General features: G+C 38.5%; 1 protein-coding gene across 2 annotated transcripts in view; it reads right to left on the bottom strand.

Moving 5' to 3' along the window:
- The window catches only part of GOLPH3 (golgi phosphoprotein 3), a 36248-nt gene that overhangs the window by 9525 nt on the left and 5576 nt on the right, over positions 1-21147 (bottom strand). The window contains exons 2-3 of one of the 2 annotated variants that reach the window (XM_037063127.1): positions 7257-7388; positions 2494-2608 (exon numbers count right to left, since the gene is read on the bottom strand). In XM_037063127.1, coding sequence (XP_036919022.1) covers positions 2494-2608; positions 7257-7388 — 247 coding nt within the window. The remainder of the gene's footprint in view (positions 1-2493; positions 2609-7256; positions 7389-21147) is intronic. The other variant, XM_037063128.1, reaches the window with a different exon arrangement.

Consider the following 21147-nt stretch of genomic DNA (forward strand, 5'->3'; position numbering starts at 1 on the left):
GCGACACCTTGTGACCAAGCTGATCAACTGCAGGCCTTAAGATTTCAGAAAGCCGGAAACTATTCTCTTTTTTTTAAAGACTTTATTTTTCTATTTTTAGAGAGAGGGGAAGGGAAGAGAAAGAGAGGGAAACATCAGTGTGTGGTTGCCTCTCACGTGCCCCCTACTGGGAACCTGGCCCACAACCCAGGCATGTGCCCTGACTGGGAATCAAACTGGTGACCCTTTGGTTCATAGGGCCCATGATCAATGCACTGAGCTACACCAGCCAGGGCAGAAGCTCTTTATTCTTAAAAACACTGTTAAACATTTTTAAGTCTTTGCCTCAAATATGTGCATATTAATTTTTAAATTAATGAGATATACACACATATAAATAATGTTCACAATATATCAGGAGGTTTAGCTTGTATGATGCACAATGTTAAGTAGTAATAAAATTAACCCCTTGGTATCTCCCTACCCCAGGTAAACTTTGAGAAACCCTCCTCCAGGCCAGCTGAGAACCTAACTACAAGTTCTAATTTGCAGTAACAGAGGTGGTCAACAATGGCAGCACAAAATGAGCTCAACCAAAGGTTGCTTAGGTCAGTGATCTTCAAAGGACGTACAAAATGATCCACTAAGGTACGGTTACAAGTTACCATTACTTCCACTTTTTTCTAAAATAACTGTATTTGTTAATATTTAACATACACGGTTGATGTTAATCTCCGAGTCTGTCAGATGGCAACATGTCACCAACAGGCATAAACAGAACACAGATAACCAGAGAGGTGACAATGAGTTGGGCACACAATGACATGCTCTACTGGTATGTGCTGAGTAAGTGGACTTGTGGACAGCATTATCTAGTTTTAACCAAACAAATTCTCATAAAATGGGCAAAGTAATTTAAAAGACTCTTGCAGAAGAAGTGATCAGTTAAGACATCAGCAATCTCATAAACATGAAGAGAAAGAGTAATCCTGGCTAGTGTGACTCAGTGGATTAGGGGCCTGCCTGTGAACCAAAAGGTTCAATTTCAGGTCAGGGCACATGTCTGGGTTACAGGGCTGGTCCTCAGTTAGGGGGTACAGGAAAGGCCACCAATGGATGTTGTCCCTCACTTCCTCCTTCCCTTCCCCTCTAAAAATAAGTAAATAAAATATTTAACAAAAAAAGAAGAAGGTAAAGAATAAAGTTTCTCCCTCAATGAGGTAAGCAACTTTACCAGCAGATCTACGAGAGGGTGGTCAAAACCAAAATTTCAAAATTATCAAAACGAAGAATGAATCCTGCCCTAAGTGTAAAGTGCCCATTATTGCCCTAGTAGCTAATAATGGAGTATGTATATTCAAATTTTAAATAAACAAACATGCAAAGCTCAAAATTTTATTACTAAAAGACCATCCTAATAGAGACTATTATTTTAGAAACTCTAAGTAAAAAAACAACGCCACGTTAACTACCAATCTGACAAAGTCCACGTGTTTAATAGTTCTGCTAAGCAATGATTTGTCTAAACATGAAATGAAATAACACATGTACAGCTGAGCCTTAAACAACACATGGGGTAGAGGCGCTGACCCCTGAGCAGTCGAAAATCTACATGTAACTTTTGACTTCCCCAAAACTTAACTACTAATAGCCTCCTGTTGACCAGAAGGCCTTACCAATAACATAAAGACAATTAACACATACTTTACTTTGTTATATTATATACTGTATTTTTGCAATAAAGTCAGTCAGAAAAATGTTATTAATAAAGTCCTAAGGGGAAACAAATACATTTATAGTATCCACTGAAAAATGTCACATATAAGTGGACCCATGGAGTTTATGCTGCTCAAGGGTCAACTGTATGCACAGGTACGTTTTATGTTAATAGTAGAGAGGAAGAACAAGAAAACTTAGGTCTTCTTGTACGGAAGGCGCTCTCTGCCTAGATTAGACAAATACACAAATAACTTACTCTACAATGGAACCTGAAACCCGCCGTTTCTGAGCAGCAACTGAAGAGCCTGAGAGACCTGCCATGCTCTTCCTCCTTTCACACCAGTAACAGACAGTGCCCTGGGGGGGGGCGGGGGGGGGGGCAGTCCCACCTGTCTGCCTGTCAGAGGGAGAATGAAGTGGCCGTGACAGACTGGCAGTATGCCTGAGAAATAAACTATCGTTTTAAGCCTTTGCGGTCTGGGGGTTGTTTGTCACCAAAGCGTAGCCTAGCCTACCCAGAGTAAGACAGCAGAGGCAGTCCTGCTGAAGAAGCATGGGAGCTCTAAAGGAGGATATTAACATCTCGCTCAACACCTGCTCAGTCTTGGTCAAGGGCATGAAATTTTAAAAACCACTACTTTCCCTGTTCAGTGACTGATATCTTACAACTTACACCTAAATTACAAAACAAGTTCTTGGCTATTTTGTCTAAGTTCCTTTTAAAAGGATTTTAAACTTGTACCAAAAAAATTTTAAACAGAATTCGATTTTTAGTTTACACACACAGAAACTTACCACTAAGTAATTCAATCCAGTTCTGGACTGTTTCTGGAGGCTGAGTCTCCTTAACATGCTTTAGAGCTTCATCAAGAAGGACATCCCCCGTTGGGGCATCAGACTTACAGATCACCTAAAAGGTAAGCATTAAGAAAAAAATGACCCATAGATTCTTAAAGAGACTTGTTCTCTTTAAATGAAAAACTTAGTTATGCAAATAATTCATTGTGGCTAAAGCCCCCAGTGTACATTCAGTACTTCTATATCAAGTACTTCTATATAAATTACTTCTATATCAAGAAAATCCAACGTTTCACCTAAGCAGATTAGCTACAATCATGAATAAAAATAAGCTTAATTAGTAAAGCAAAGTGCTAGAACAGTTTATACTAACCATAATCACTTTCACTACTGAACCTTGGGCTATCTAGCCATAAATTCATTTTTAAACATTTATTAGCTCCAGAAACAGTTTTAACTATGTAAAAACTCAGTATATGATACAAGGTAGCATTTAATGAGTAGAAAAATATATTTGTCAACAAATATTATTAAAACTGTCTAATAAATTAATAATAAAAAGTAGTAAGATGACTCCTCGGAGCTTATACCACAATAAAATAAAGATTTACATAATGAAATATAATTTGGAAGGTGAGAAAGGTTTCTTCAAAGTTCTGACAACAAAGAAAATACCAATAGGCTTGATGACATAAAATTTTTAAATACTACAAATTTTTGTCTAAACTATATTAGGATACAGTTTTCCACCTTAACAGCAGAAAAATCCAGATTTGGGGGATGAGACAGAAAAATGCTACACTGCTTTAGCCAAGTAATAGACCCCTATAGCCTTCATTAATGTTCTTGCTGCCTCTGCAACAAATTTCTAGTTTAAATTGTATAATACCAAATTTAAATCTGTATATTACTCTATTTAAGCTATTAAAATGTTATGAAATTTAACAGCATTATTTTTGAATGCAACAGTCCTCTCTTAAATTTATCCTCAACAATGTGTCCTTTATATTTTTGTTCAAAAAATGCAATCATCTTCTAAAAGGTTGAAGTACACATACCATATCTATTTGAGACAGTGTGACCCAATATATTAAGAACCATAAATGCATAACACAAATCTATTCTTAAAGTATTAGTAGTTATATTGAAAAAGAAAAAAACAGCCCTGGCTGGTGCAGCTCAGTGGATTGAGCACAGGCTTGCGAACCAGAGGATCATGGTTTGATTCCCAGTCAGGGCACACGCCTGGGTTGTAGGTCGGTTCCCTGCAGGCCAACTCCCAGCAGGGGATGCATGAAAGGCAACCATACATTGATGTTTCTCTACCTCTCTCCTTCCCCTCTAAAGATAAATAAATAAATAATCTTAAAAAATTAAAAAAAGAAAAAAAAAGGTGGAATTAATTTTAATATATTTTACTTAACCCATTATAGCCAAAATATTAACATGCAATTAAATTTTTTATTTTATTTTTTAATCCTCACCCAAGGATATATTTACTGATTTTACAGAGGATGGGGAGAGAGAAAGAATGTGAAAGAGAAACATCAATTGGTTGGCCCCCATACGCACCCCAACCAAGGATCGAACCCATAACCCTTTGGTGTGTGGGTGACACTCCAATCAAGTGAGCACCTGCCCAGGGCTGCAATAAGTATTTTTAAATTGAGATAGTTTACATCCTTCTTATTCCATAGTTTAAGTCTTCAAAATAAAGTGTGTGTTTTTATTCACGGCATGTCCTGATTTGCAACAGTCACATTTCAAGCATCTGGCTCACAGACAAACGTGGCCTGTGGCTATCACACCGGACAGCGCCCACGCAGAGTATTTTCATCATGGCAGAAAGTTCTCTGGACAGTGCTCTTGGAAACCACGCTTTCAGTAAGGGGGTCAGAGAGGACAGGAAAAAAGGAGAACCTGGGGAGAGCAAGTTGTGTCTACACAGCAGCCTCACGCCACACCCCTTCTTACTACCCAACTCACTCCTGAAATCTGTGCAAGCTAGCCTGAGTGCCCACCTCATGCCCACCCCACCCACTTAGAGAGCGGTCTTACATCAGGGTCCCAATAACCTGGGTACAAGATCTTTTTTCTTACGAATTTCGGTCCCCTAATCTGTCTCAGAGGGACCACTTTTCTCTATCAACTCTGCAACAATTCTAGTTTACTTAACCTGGTTATCTTTCGTGTGGATCAATTTAAGTTCCCTCGCTAGTTTTAACCCTTTCAATCCATTCTCTTCAGTGATCTTTACATAAGACAAATCTTATCATGGCATTCCACTGTTTCTGCTTAAAACTCTTCTAACTCCAAGTAAGTCCAAAACTCCTTAATAAAATTCAGTAACATGTAGCTCACTGGCAAATATTCTGTGCCCACACCTGTAATTTCTACTTTTCCTTTGGAGGAGGAAGTCTCCTTCTTCAATCTGAACAGATAACCAAGGGCGACAAGACATTTGAGAGAAAGCCTGAACATCAGCAAAGAAACCAAAATAGAAAGGAAATAAGAACTTTGATGAAACACGGATAACACAAAAGAAACTTTTAGAAAAGCCATAATATCATCTGAGATTTTAAAGATATTACACAAAACAAGAATGAGAAGCCACAATAAAAAACAAGAAAGCGCTCCTGGAAATAAAAAACATGAGAGCCACAATAAAAAAAATGCAACAGAGGGTTAAAGATGAGAGAAGTCAGAGAATGTCAATTACAATTCAATAAAACTGGGAAATACACAAAGAAAAAAGAAGAAAGAGTAGCCAAAAGCCCACATCCAACTGACAAGAGTCCTAGAAAGTGGAGGGCATAAAATACAATATTAAGAAAACGATCCAAAACCAAAAGACACATTTTCAAACTGAAAGAGTGCATGCATGTGTAACAAATGTTTAAAGACTCACATCAAGATGAATGACACAATTTCAGAACGCCAGGAACAAACAGAAGACCCCAAATGCTTCCAGAAAGAAAAAAAGCATAACGCAAACAAAGAATGAAAATCAGACAGGCATCAAACTTTAACCACAACTCTAAACTATTAGACAATGGGAAAATACCTTCAAAAATTCCATGAAAAAATACTTTAAATCTAACATTCTACTGCCAGCCAAATAAAACTAAACCGTCAAATAAAACTGAAGTAGCATCTACAGGAACGCGAAGTCTCCAAACAGTCTCCCGCAAGGATGGAAGAAAACATCAGATCCAGAAAACAGAGGGTTGAAAGCAGTAAAAATGTCACAGGAAATCCCAGGAGAACCCAAGCATAACTCTCTCAGACTGAACATAAGGTGAATTTCAATGGAGTTAATGGAGTTATACGGTGTATTTTAGCATCTGAAGATTAATACTGCTAAATTTTCTCTGATGGAGCATGTAAGAAAACAGGACAGCTATAAAGAAAACTGGTTTATGTGTAAAAATTAAATCACACGAGTATTTTTCCAAAAGACGTATCAACTACCTACTTAACTAAGATCCCCAAAACACACAGATGAAACAAGAAGCCCACACAGGCAGGAACACGTGTCCTGGTCATCACTGCATCTCCAGGGTGAAGCGCAAGGGCCGGCAGACTCAGCACTAAAAAGTGCTGTTGGTGACCAACACAAGACCGGTCTTGTTACCACCAAGACTTATGAACGTCAGTGCAAAGAACCAGTACCAATACATTTTCTCTTCAGGTCTGGGATCCGTAACATTAATGCAAAATTACTTATAACTACTATAATTACTAGCAACCCATGTGTATATCTCATCAATAACTGTAACAGCAGATTCTTAAGGTATTTTCCTCCATAATTCTGTGGTTGTACAGTAAAATGAAATAAAATTACCCTCTGCTTTATAATATATATAGTTATCTAAAACAGTAATTTTAAAGCTAATCTTACGTCAGCTCATTTGACTTTAAATTTAAATTTGAAGTCCCATGAAAACTATTTTCTGCTATACCATATTTACTTTGTATATACCTTTAAAGAATCATTAATGGCTTTTTTCCTATAGGATTATTACTCTGTATAACATAGCAATAAAAAAATTCCATTCTGACCTAAAACTATTTGGATTGCATTAGGACACTGTATTAAGGGAAAAAAGTTTTGAAACACCATGCTCCCAAAAACACAATGAAAATTATGTCAAGTCTTCCCAAATTACCATATTCTGCCATGTATAATGTGCATTTTGCCCAAATTTCTGAAGGAAAAGTAAGGATGCATGTGAAACGTGGGTAGTACTAATTCCGTATAAATGTTTTCAATTCTTTTACTTATGCTTATGTGTTAAAAGTGTAACTCTAGAAAACAATGATATCCATATGTAAAACAATCCCCAGGAATATGATCATTAGTTTTGTTTCTAAATATAAATAAATATATTTACTTTAAAGATTAAAACAGAAGTTTTTTTTCCCCTGAAAGTTCAGGCCAAAATGTGTGAATACAGTACACATGGAAGTGGATTATACATGGCAAAATGCAGTATGGCTTTCAGCAGCAGCAAATGAAGTCTGGTGTCTTTCTGAACACATGAGATGCAATGGCCAGTGACTGTAACAGTGCATTATACTCCTCATATGCACAAAGAACCAGGAAACCAAGAATTAAAAAAATATACAGAAACATGATCTAATAAAAACTTTAAAATCAACTTCCTCTTTAATCTTTGAAGTCCATTAACAGAGACACTCTCCATTTTTAGGCAGCACAAACCCTTTGACAAGGACACGTTGTCCGGCACCCCTCTTACCTTTCTTGTTAATAGACTTTTACGTCTCATTCCACAAGCCTCTAGTTGTAACCTTCCTCTTAATGCTAATTCAATTAACATACAGCCACGTAATCCAGATGATATACAGTCATTCCAAAATGATGTATAACCCTATTTTAAAAAAGAAAAGAAAATAACTAATTTACTTTGAATTCAGAGTCAAAAACAGAAATATTTTTGCCCTTTGGTGCCTTTTACATTTCATGTCTTTCCATAATTATAATTTTAAAAACAATATTGAAAAAATACAATTACTATGTATTACTAATCTAGAATTTTCAGGATTTTCAGGGCTTGCTGGGGTTTTTTTTTGTTTTTTGTTTTTACCACTTATCCTTACATGCAGAGAAACAACAAATAACTTTGGAAATCGGAGGTTTAAAGTACAATGTCTTTCATTCTTCGTTAAGGTATGTGTTCATTAAGCTCTTTCAGACTACAAGCACCAGGGCTCATGCACTCAGTAACCTCAAATCAGTCGCTTATTATTAGTATACCTGGGCACATTAACCAGCTCAGGAAAAACATTTATTCTCATTTATGTTCTCTGAAGAAATACAGATGGCCAATTGGTACATGAAAAGATATTCAAGTCACTAATCATTAGAGAAATGCATATTGAAACCATAATAAAATACTACTTCAGCATTACTGCTACTACTACCATAATAAAATACTACTACTCCATCCTATTAAAATGGCTACTATCAAAACAGAAAAGAAAGTGATAACATATTGGCCAGGATATAAAGAAATTGTCATCAGAGACTTCCTGCCAAGATGGAGGCCTAGGTAGATATACTTTGCCTCCTTGCACAACCAAAAAAAGTACAAATTTAAAAACAGAAAATAACCAGAACTGCCAGAAAATTGAGGTGTATGGAAGGAAGTCCAACAACCAAGGAGTCAAAGAAGAAACATTCATCCAGACCAGTAGGAGGGGCAGAGACGGGCAGCCAGGTCAGAGAGAACACACAGCAAGGCTAGGGCAGGCCAGGGCAGGCCAGGCGGCAGCTGGCAGACTGAGTAGTCCCACATTTGCATGCGGGTAAACCCCAAGGAACAACTGGGGAACGAGAGACCACACAACCCAGCATTCCAGCAATGTAAAACCTCTGACTGAAAAAAAATCTGTGGGGGTTGCACTGGTGGGAGAAAACTCCCAGCCTCACAGGAGAGTTAACTGGAGAGACCCACAGGATCCTAGAATGTACACAAACCCACCCACCCAGGAATGAGCACCACAAGGGCCCAATTTGCTTGTGGGTAGTGGGGGAAGCGACTGAGAGCTGAGTAAGCCCATTGTTCCCGCTTGGACCCCTCCCCCATGAACAGCACTACAAGGCACCCATGTGGGTTGCCCTACCCTGTCAAATACCTAAGATTCCACCCCTTACTATATAACTGGTTGACAGAGACAAGAAAATATGACCCAACTGAAAGAACAGATCAAAGCTCCAAAAATAGAACTAAGCAATGAAGAGATAGCCAACCTATCAGGTGCGCAGTTCAAAACACTGGTAATCAGGATGCTCGCAGAAATGATTGAGTATGGTTGCAAAACAGAGGAAAAAGTGAAGGCTATGCAAAGTGAAATAAAGGAAAATATACAGGGAACCAACAGTGACAGGAAGGAAACTGGGCCTCAAATCAACAGTTTGTAGAAGAAGGAAGAAATAAACAGTCAACCAGAACAGAATGAAGAAACAAGAACTCAAAAACATGAGGAGAGGCTTAGGTATCTGCAGGACAACTTTAAACATTCCAACATCTGAATCATAGGGGTGCCAGGAGGAGAACAGGAAGAGCAACATATTGAAAGTTTATTAGAAAAAATAATGAAGGAGAACTTGCCCACTCTGGCAAAAGAAACAGACTTCCAGGAAGTCCAGGAAGCTCAGAGAGTCCCAAAGAAGTTGGACCCAAGTAAGCACACACCAAGGCACATCATAATTACATTACCCAAGATTAAAGAGAAGGAAAGAATCTTAAAGGCATCAAGAGAAAAAGAGACAGTTACCTACAAAGGAGTTCCCATTTGACTATCAGCTGATTTCTCAAAAGAAACCTTGCAGGCAAGAAGGGGCTGGAAAGAAGTATTCAAAGTCATGAAAAGCAAGGACCTGCCATCTAGATTACTCTATCCAGCAAAGCGTTCATTTAGAATGGAAGGGCAGATAAAGTGCTTCCCAGATAAGTTCAAGGAGTTCATCATCGCCAAGCCCTTATTACATGAAATGTCAAAGGGATTAGATCTAAAAAATAGAAGATCAAAAACTATGAACAGTAAAATGAAAACAAACTCACAACTATCAACAACTGAACCTAAAAAACAAAAACTAAGCAAACAACTAGAACAGAATCACAGGAATGGAGATCACATGGAGGGTTATCAGCATGGGGGTGGAGGGGGGAGATTGGGGGGAAAGGCATAGGGAATAAGAAGCATAAATAGTAGGTACGAAATAGACGTGGGGAGGTTAAAGAATAGTATAGAAAATGGAAAAGCCAAAAGAACTTATATGTACAACCCATGGACATGGGCTAAGGAGGAAAGATGCTGGGGAGAGGGATTGTGCAGGGCAGAGGGGGACAAAAGGGAAAAAATAAAATAGGACAACTGTAATAGCATAATCAATAAAATGTATTTAAAAAAGAAACTGCAATCACTGAACACTACTGCTGGGAACATAAAATGTTTCTGCTACTGCAGAAAATAATATGGTAGTTTCCTCAAAAAATCAAACACAGAGACAAGTTTTTGAACTCCACCCAAGATGACCTTGCACAAGAAAGAAATTAAGATTACTTAGTTCAGTTCTTTGCCTTCAGAAAAAAAAGAGAGGAATGGTGTTAAACTTGATATATAAGTATAGAAGAGTCAATGACTATAAACACATCAGGGTTAATTGGGTCCAGAACAAGCAAGGCAATACCTAACTTTTTAGTCTGGTCTGATCAGATTATACCTAGAGTAATACGCTCAGTTCTGGTAATCCCAAGAGAGGAGGAGAAAGGTCAAACAGGAGAAAGTCCAGAAGAAAATGACCAAGGTGGATGATGCATCTGAAGTCATGCCAATGAAAAAATAATTAATGAATAATTAATAATTTTAAAAATTTAAGAAGAAAAAACATAACAGCATCTTACCTTGGTTGAAAGTGCTTACTATATGCTGGGCATAGTTTTAAGCACAAATTCACTTATTTGCATGGATCTACTCCATTAATTTTCATAGAAACTACATGAAGTAGCTACAATTATTATTTGTTTTTACAAATGAAGAAACTAAACTACAGAGAGGTGAAGCAATTTGTCCCAGGATATGTTTTAGTAAGAAGCAAAGCTAGGATTCTGGCTCGAGTCTGCATTTTCAAAGTGGACGCAAACTCTGGAATCCCTCATGTCAAGGGATACCTTGCCCCAGGGTAGCTGCAGAGAAGTATCTAACCTGCTCGGGAGACAAATGGTTTCACTGCCTCATCTCACTCATCCACTCAGACAGATAGGCAGGTTGACCGTCTTTGTGATCTAGAAATTAGTAGGCATTTCATTCCAGGTCATCACCAAAGGATGCTGCTTCTGCAACTTGAGTTTTTAATGTGCTTTGATTCTAATATTTCACAGATTAGAACTCATGTGGGCTGTATCTGTCTTATGAAAATTTGACTTCATTGGAAGAGTTTGAACTCTGAACTCAGATCCTAACTCCGCCTCCTACTAGGTGTATGTGTGGACTGGGGCTAATGACTATACCATGAGACAGCTTCCTCCTTGTGAAATGGATGTCCTAATGGCTGCTTTGCAGAGTTTTTGTGAAGAATAAATGAAGTATCACGTAAAAACTTTCCTGTAAAGACCTGACACACAAAATAAGTATTCCAGAAAAAAATTAAACACAGAATCACTCTGTCACTTCTAGATACATAATCAAGAATTGAAGCAGGGACTCAAACAGGTATTTTGTGCAACAATGTTCCAAGCAGCCTTATTCACAATGGCTAAAAAGTTGAAATCACCAAAATGTCCGACAGATAAACAAAATGTGGTATATACCTATAACACAATCACAGTATTATTCAGCCTTAAAAAGGAATGAAATTCTGATGCATAGTTTCAAATGATGAAAAAGTACTGGGGTGGACAGTGATAATGGCCGCAACATAGACAAGAAGGTGAATGTCTTTCACACCACTGAAGTGTGCACTTCAAAACGGCTGAAACGGGGGAGTGGGCTGGGATGGGAGTAAAAGACAGAAAACTGTACTTCAACAATTAAAATAAACTGAAAAATAATAAAATAAATAAATAAAATGGCTGAAACAGTAAATCTTATGTTACCTGTGTTTTACCACAAGAAAAAATTAAAAATACAAAAATTATGGCTTTCCTTTTACTCTTCTAGATGTGCTGGGTAACAATTAGGACTGTGGAGACTGGAGAAGGGAATCATTTTAATAATGTTTCTGGCTCAGCACTGGGAACACTGTTCACATCGTAAAAGATCCCAAACTATTATTTGAGGACAAGTGACAGATGGACAGATGAATGGATAAATGGATACACAGAGAGAATATTCTAAGTTCAAAACTTATAAACAATAATTTCTAAATATACCAAGTATTTTGTAAAAATCAGCAAAACTGCATTTAAAAACAATTTTCTATTTTTAATTTAAAATTTCATAGGCACCCTCTTAAAAGACTGATAATCAAATGGAAGTTCATCCCCAAATCAATTTCCAGCCAACTTCAAACCACTTGGTGACTCCAGTTCCCTGGGAGAGTCTGCTCCATGCCCAGGCTACCCCTACTCTCCTAGAACGGACACAGGTCCTTTTCTACATAGTGTGACACCCAGCTCAAGTCCTCCTTCCTCCTCACACCCTCCAGGACAGCCTCAGCCCAATTCTGTGCTTCCTCTGAACTGAAAGTGCACTGTCTCCACTGCCAAAGTGGCACTAGGAACACTACTTTGCACTTTTACTTTCCTTCTCACCTGACTCGTCCCCCCACCACAAACTACAAACTACAAATACAGAGTTACAAATGTGTGAAGACTAGAACTGTTCTTATTATTTTATTCCTACACTCATTTAATTAAAAAACCTGCACAAAATACAACTTTATAATTTGGTGCAATATTTAAAAATTATTGTTTCCACATCTTTCTCCACTCTCAACCTCCTTATAATGAAGAGAAAATGCAAAGTAAATGAAAAGATAGAGATGAACCTCAACATAATAAAGGCCTCAGGTATCAAACCCAGAGCTAACATTACAGTCATTGGTAAACAGCTGAAAGCTTTTTCTTTACGATCGGGAACAAGACAAGGATGTCCAACCTTACCATATTTATTCAACTGTGTTGAAAGTCCTAGCCACAGCAATCAGATAATAAAAGGCCTCCAAATTAGAAAGAAGAACTAAAACTGTCATTACTTGCAGATGACACGATACTCTATGTATAAAAAACCCTACAGATTCCATCAAAAAAACTGTTAGACCTACTGATGGAATTCAGTAAAGTAGCAGGATACAAATTAATATTCAGAAATGAATTGCATATTTATACACCAATAATAAACTATCAGAAAGAGAAATTAAAGAAACAATCCTATTTACAATTGCATCAAAAAGAATAAAATGCCTAAGAATAAATTTAGGAGGTAAAAAAGCTGTACTTGGAAAACCGTAAGGCAGTGAAGAAAGAAATAAAAGAAAATACAAATAAATGAAAGCAAACACTGTGCTCCTGAATTGGAAGAATTAACATCATTAAAATGTCCATACTACTCTAAGTAATCCACAGATTTGATGCAATCCCTACCAAAATACCAATAGCATTTTTTACAGAAATAAAATAATCCTAAAGTTTATATGAAAGTGCAAAAGACCAAAATAGCCAAAGCAATCTTGAAAAAGAAGAACAAGTTGGAGGTATAATGCTACCTGACATCAAACTGTACTACAAGGCTATCGTAATCAAAACAGCATGGTACTGGCACAAAAAGAGACACATAAATCAATGGAACAGAATAGAGAAACCAGAAATAAAGCCACGCGTATTGAGTCAATTAATCTATGACAAAGGAGGCAATGATATATAATGAGACAGTCCCCTTAATAAATGATGCTGGGAAAAGTGGACAGATATATGCTGAAGAACTAGACAACTTTCTTATGCCATACACAAGAATAAATTCAAAATCAATTAAAAACCTAAATGGAAAACCTGAAACCATAAAACTCCTAGAAAAAAACACAGGCTGTAAACTCTGACATCACTCTTAGCAATGTTTTTTTTTTTTTTAGTATGTCTCCCCAAGGAAGGGAAACAAAAGAAAAAATAAGCAAATGGGACTACATCACACTTAAAAGGTTTTTGCACAGTGAAGGAAACCACCAACCAAATGAAAAGACAGTCTACTGAATGGAGAAAGGTTATTTACCAATGACACATCCAATAAGAGGTTAATATCCAAATACCTAAGGAACTCATACAACATCAAAAATACAATCTTATTAAAAAATGGGCAAAGGACCTGAACAGACATTTCTCCAAAGAGGACATACTGAAGGCCAACAGAGATAAGAAAAGATATTCCACATCACTAACCAGGGAAAATGCAAATTAAAAGCACAGTGAGGTAACACCACACACCTGTCAAAATGACTTTCATCAATAAATCAACAAGCAACAAGAGCTGGCGAGGATGTGGAGCAAAGGGAACCCGACTGCACTGTTTGTGGAATGGTGAACTGGCGCAACCACTGTGGAAAAAGTATGGCGGTTTCTCAAAAAATTTAAAACAGAACCATCATATGACCCAGCAATTCCACTCCCGGGTAGACATCCAAAGAAATCCAAAACACTAATTCAAAAAGTCATATGCACCCCTATGTTTACTGCAGCATGATTTTCAACAGCCAAGATAGGGAAACAACCTAGGTCCACTGATGGGGGAATAAATAAAAACAGCTGTGGTACATACGCACAATGGAATATTCCTGAGCCATAAGAAAGAATAGAATTTTGCTATTTGTGACAACATGGATGGACCCACAGGTATTATCTACGTGAAGTAAGTCAGACAGAGAAAAGACAAGTACCATGATATTACTTACATGTGGAATCTAAAAAAATAAACACACAAGCAAAATAGAAACAAACTCATAGATACAGAGAATAAACTGAGAGTTGCCAGACTGGAGGGGAACTGAGGGTTGAGTGAAAAAGGGGAAGAAGCACAATGGGCAGTTACAAAGTAGTCACAATGGTGTAAAATACAGCACGAGGAGAGCATTCGACAGTATTTTCATAACTGTTAACTGTATGTGGTGCCAGGTGGATACTAGATTTCTTGGGTAGATCACCTCCTAAGTAACATAAAATGACTAACCACCATGCTAAATACTTGAAACTAATACGATATTGAGTATTAACTGTAATGGAAAAAAATTTTTATTCATATAAGAAAATAGCCCTGGCAGGTGTGGCTCAGTGGATTGAGCACAGGCCTGCGAACCACACGATCGCAGTTCGATTCCCAGTCAGGGCACATGCCTGGGTTGCAGGCTGGTTCCCTGAAGGCCAACTCCCAGCCGGGGACGCAGGAAAAGCGACCATACACTGATGTTTCTCTCCCTCTCTCCTTCCCCTCTAAAGATAAATAAATAAAATTTTTAAAAAATAGTCATGAAGATGTAAAGTACAACATAGGAAACATAGTCAATAATATTAAACAACTACATGCAGTGTCAGATGGGTAATAGATTTATTGAGATGAGCACATGGCAAAGTACACAAGTGACTCATCACTATGTTGTACACCTGAAGCTACTATAATATTGTACATCAACTGTAACTAAAAAATACACTTTTAAGAAAATAAAAAATTACTTTAGCCCTGGCTGGTGTGGCTGACCACAGTGGACTGGGTGCTGTCCTGTGAACTGAAAGGTCACCGGTTCAATTCCCCATCAGGGCACATGCCTGGGTTGCAAGCTAGCTCCCCAGTTGGGGATGTGTGAGAGGCAGCCTATCAATGTTTCTCTCAAACATCGATGGTTCTCTCTTTCCTCCCTCCCTTCCCCTCTCAAAAAATAAAAATAAGTATCTTTAAATATATATGGAAGAAATAGATTTTTCCCTAGTAAGATAAAAAAAAGAGTTATCGGGTCAATGCCATTTCCAGGGGACCCAGCTCTATCTCCCTCAGGAAAGATCCTGGCTGGGTAGCTCAGTTGGTTAGTGCCTCATCCCAATATGCCAAGGTTGTAGGTTCAACTCCTGGTCAGGGTACATACAAGAAGCAACCAATAAATGCATGGAACAACAACAAACTGATGTCTCACTCTCTCCCCCCATCAAAATCAATAAACAAATAAACATTTTCACGAAGAGGTCCTGGCCTTGAAGTTAGGCCAGAAGGACAGACACTCTCCCCCTAAGTTAAAATAGGAGATGGGGCCGGCCAAGATGGAGGTATAGGCAGACACACTGTGCCTCCTCGCACAACCGAAAGGACAACAAATTTAAAAACAAAAAACCACCAGAACTGACAGAAAATTGAACTGTATGAAAAGGCTGACGACCGAGGAGTTAAGCAGGCACATTCATCCAGACCAGGAGGAGGGGCGGGGACGGGCAGCCGGGTGGAGAGGACTCGCAGCAAGGTGACTGCTGACAGACCCGATGAGGCGGCAGCTGGCAGACTGGGGGGGGGGGGGGGGGGGGCGCCANGGGGGGGGGGGGGGGGGGGGGGGGGGGGGGGGGGGGGGGGGCCACAGCTGCGTGCAGGTAGACCCCAAAGAACAACTGGGAAGCGAGACACACCTCACAACCCAGGGTCCCAACTCAGGGAAATAAAACCTCAAACCTCTGGTTGAAAACACCTGTGGGGGAGGAGAAAGAAAACACCTGTCGGGGTTGAGGAGGCAGCAGGAGAAACTCCCAGCCTCACAGCAAAGTTAACTGGAGAGATCCACAGGGTCCTAGAACATAAAGAAACCCACCCACCCGGGGAATCAGCACCAGAAGGGCCCACTTTGCTTGTGGGTAGCAGGGGAAGTGACTGAAAAACAGCAGAGAGCAGAGTAAGCGCCATTGTTCCCTCTCTGACCCCTCCCCCACAGAGTCACGATGCAGCCACGTGGGTTGCCCTTCCCCCGTGAACACCTAAGGCTCCGCCCCTAATACTAACAGACACACCAAGACAAAAAAAATGGCCCAAATGAAAGAAGAGTTCAAAGCTCCAGAAAAAATACAACATTTAGAAGAAGAGATAGCCAACCTATCAGATGCACAGTTCAAAACACTGGTAATCAGGATGCTCAAGAATTGGTTGAATATAGTCACAAATCAGCAGAAAAAATGAAGGCTATGAAAAGTGAAATAAAGGAAAATGTACAGGGAACCAACAGTGACAGGAAGGAAACCAGGACTCAAATCAACGGTTTGGGCCAGAAGGAAGAAATAAACAGTCAACCAGAGCAGAATGAAGAAACAAGAATTCAAAAAAATGAGGGGAGGCATAGAAACCTCCAGGACATCTTTAAACATCCCAACAACCAAATCATAGTGGTGCTAGAAGAGCAAGAACAACAAATTGAAAATTTATTTGAAGAAATAATGAAGGAGCACTGCCCCAATCTGGCAAAAGAAATAAGACTTCCAGGAAGTCCAGGAAACTCAGAGCACCCCAAAGAAGCTGGACCCAAGGAGGAACACACCAAGGCATATCATAATTACATTACCCAAGATTAAAGAGAAAGAGAGAATCTTAAAAACAGCAAGCCAAAAGGAGGCAGTCACATACAAAGGAGTTCCCATCAGACTGTCCGCAGATTTCTCAAAAGAGATCTTACAGGCAAAGAAGGGGCTGAAAAGAAGTATTCCAAGTCATGAAAGGCAAGGACCTACATCCAAGATTGCTCTATCCAGCAAAGCGTTCATTTAGAATGGAAGGGCAGCTAAAGTGCTTCTCAGATAAGGTCACCTTAAAGGAGTTCATCATCACCAAGCTTTTATTATATGAAATGTTAAAGAGATTTAGATCTGAGAAAAAGAAGATAAAAAGCATGAACAGTAAAATGACAACAAACTCAGTTATTAACAACCTAACCTAAAACAAAAACCAACTAAGCAAACAACAGGAACAGAACCACAGAAATGGAGATCATGTGGAGGGTTATCAGCGGGGAGTGGGAGGTGGGAATTGGGGAAGAGGTACAGAGAGTAAGTAGCATAGATGGTAGGGAGAAAACAGACAGTGGGAAGTTAAGAATAGCATAGGAAATGTAGAAGCCAAAGAACTTATTATATGTATCACCCATGGACAAGAAGGGGGGCAATGTGGGTGGAAGGGGGTGTGCAGGGCAGAGGGGAATAAAGGGGGGTAAATGGGACAACGGTAATAGCATAATCAGTAAAATATACTTTTTAAGAAAAGGAGATGGGAACACCAAAGGTAGAAACAAATGGTAACCACAGGTGCTGAAGAGGTCAGGGGCCTTCTGAAGCTTCCTGATTTGGAGCCAAGATATCTGGAAGCCTGGCACTTGCGATGCACCAACTACGCTATGCACTTTACATGGGTCTTTAACTGTCCTAGAGTCGCTTATCATTTTGGAGGTTCAGAGGCTTCTGATAACTCTGCAGAAAATTAGCAGTATCTATAAGGACTGTTTGAAGAAGACCTTGGCATTGTCCTAAAAATAAGAAGTCAGGTGGTAGTTCAGGTTTCCAGATTTCTCAGCCAGGTGGGCCAGGGACTACCCCCTTCACAGCAGCCCCCTTAAAAAAAAAAGGTTGGCATATTCAGGGCAAATGCACTGCATTTGGATGGAATGTTCAGTAAGCTCAGCAGATAAAGTACAAGAGGGTCAAGAAATACTAAAATAGTGAAAATACCAAGTATTTGTCAAGACCACTATAAATTTTAATTCCCTTTTTTAAGCTAGGTAAATACTCATTTGCATTTGTTGAGCTTTCAAAGTTCTTGCACACAGGCTGCTTCACTGGATTCCTACAATTTAGGAATTATGGGACAGCCCACAAATGCAGGCCCATGTTACCCAGAGGAAAACTGAAGATCTAAGAATTCAAATCACTTGGTCTATCCTAGGTCTTCAACCCAGTCAAAGGCAAAGCTGGAGTCAAGAGCAGGGATCTTTTGGTTGCAGATTCCTACGTCCCTACTGCACTTAACACATACTTCCATTAAAGTCAGTAATTCTTTTACTGAAATCATTTGCACACCTATCTTCCGTACAGACTGGATGCTCCCTGAGAATAAAAATGCTTTGTCACCCCACCACCTGGCAAAGAGACTGTCACATAAGTGTTCAATAGTTGACCTGAACTTAACATACAGGCCCTAAACCTGTTTCCAATTTTTATAAGCATATACATACGAAAATTAAATGACAAAATCAATTCAGAGACTGCACTGAAATTTAAGTTCAATTCTTAAATGTTATCTCTGAGCTTATTTGTTTACATACTTAACAATAGCATACTTAACAATAGGAAATGAAAGCGCAGTAAAAAGAGCCATTAGCACTTTATTTGTAGTCCTTAAATTTCCAGTCCTCCCAGAGGCTAGTGGGTCTGGGAACACAAAAGTCTACCTACAAATCATCAACCGACACATATCGGTTTGATCAAAAAATTTAACTCACAACTTCCCATAGTTCAACACGCTACAACTGTTCCTCCAACTACTGAACTACAAGACATTTCATTACATAAAAATTCTTATCAGAGAACAAGATTTCTAAATCTCAGCTAAGCACAAACTTTGTATTTTCAATATTATTTTATTTCAGCGGTTCTCAACCTTTTTTTCATTATCACTCCCTAAAATAACTTTTTCAGACTTGTTTCCTAATTACTCTCTCCCCCATGAAACTTTAGTAAGAAGGATATACTGTAAATCTGTTTACATACTGTATGGGTATCTATGCTTTATACATAAAAATGGCAAGAACTTTTCACCACCAGCACCCCGAACCAATTTTCACTCCCTTAAGGGGTGAAATTGCCTCATTGAAAATATACAATTTACTTAATAAATATTAAGTGATAGCTATATGCCAGGCTGAGACACTCACTATTAAACATGAACACAATTTAGTTTTGTACTTTAGTATAAGAGTTTGACAAAGGGAACTAAAATGAAAACAGAGACCTTCTGCCTAGTGTTTGTACCCAGTCAAGGGCTCAGCCCAATAAATATTAGATGAATGCATGGAAATTGTTAGAATTATATATGTGGCAGTCACAGACCTCGTGAATGCCATTTAGCAAGATGGCCAGGGTACAGAAATGTTGACTTCATATCTCAAAAGAACTCAAAATCCAACTCACTGCTACCCTGACAACTGGAATTTTCCAGTCAATTTTCAGGAGAAAAAAAAAAAACAAAGCAGAGCAAAAACTTAAACTAAAACAAAGAAACGGTTGCTATCCAGTAAGCTTTAACCTTCCAGTTCAGCACATGCTTTGCGTACCTGACGAGAGCTATGTCTTCTTCCTCTGGGAAAACACACACACAGAACACACAACTGCAAAGTGTTCGCAGTCTCTAAACTCCATCTGTTAACCCCAATTTAAGAACTTCTCCATTAAAGAAATATGTAAACCAAATACAGTTTATTAGATTTAAAAATAAGTTATTTTTTTCATTTAAATATGTTTTTAAGTGTGCACTGAACCAGAACCTTTCTTTTTCGGTGATGTAATATACCTTAATATAAACTGCATTCATACAGATAAGAGGTTTACCAAACAACTAATAATAAGAGAAACAGGCTATATAATATCTAAATTAATATAAGTTAACACAGTTCCATATCATATCTAAATTAAAATCTCAATATTCACTATAGCCACAAACATCAATTTTAAAATAAAGCCAGCTCCCCACTTTGGTACATGTCGCTACACTCGTTAAACAGAAGCAGCACAGGGACAAGTATAGTTTCTTGGAACCGTTCTAAAAGAAGACTCTCAGGAAAACAAAATCCCCTACACAAAGACCACAGCGACTCTAAACGACACCATGCACACGCCGATCAATAACGCGAGTTACCAGGACAGGAAGTAGGGAGAGTCCGCCGGACAGGACGGAGTGCTGGGCTGAAAGGCTAACGGACGTTAACAGGAGAAGCATGATGCCGCCTCCCCGGGGTCCAACCTTTTGGCAGCTCTGGGCCACACTGGAAGATGAGTTCTCTCGGGCCGCACATTAAATACATTGTGGCACATAATTACAAAAAAATCTCATGTCTTAAGTAAATTTACAATTTTGTGTTGGGCCACATTCACAGCCATCTGGGTTGCGAGTGGCCCGTGGGCCCCATGTTGGACACCACCACGGCAGAGTATTTTGAGACTTACATATAAGCTGACATATAAAGTAAATATACTTTACTATAAAGTGTATTTCTTAAATATCAGAAAAACTCTCCAAATATTTCAAAATTGGATCATAGTAATTTCAAAGTAAAATTCTAAAAGATAATCTCAAACGATCCACACAGGAAGGCTCAGAAGGTTTAAAGTTAATAAACATCAACTATTAGTATTTTGGCCCCATGCACTATAAAGTTGTTTCAACAGTATAAAATCTGGTTTAAAAGGTACAATCAAATGATTAACATCAAAAATGAATTTTTTTTAGTTTCTGTATCTCTCACACTTGGGTACCTACCTTTAAATATACCTTAAAAAGAACAAAAGTTCAAATCTTTAAAAAATATGAAGAGAATATAATTTGTACTATCAAGGAATCATAAAATTCCGAAACCTAGAAGCCTTTATACCTTTGTTATTAAAATCTTAGCACATTTTAAAATACTGAATA

This window comes from Sturnira hondurensis, unplaced genomic scaffold (genome assembly GCF_014824575.4).
Source record: "Sturnira hondurensis isolate 20B ecotype Veracruz unplaced genomic scaffold, ASM1482457v3 Scaffold0014384, whole genome shotgun sequence".
In the NCBI taxonomy this organism is placed as follows: domain Eukaryota; kingdom Metazoa; phylum Chordata; class Mammalia; order Chiroptera; family Phyllostomidae; genus Sturnira; species Sturnira hondurensis.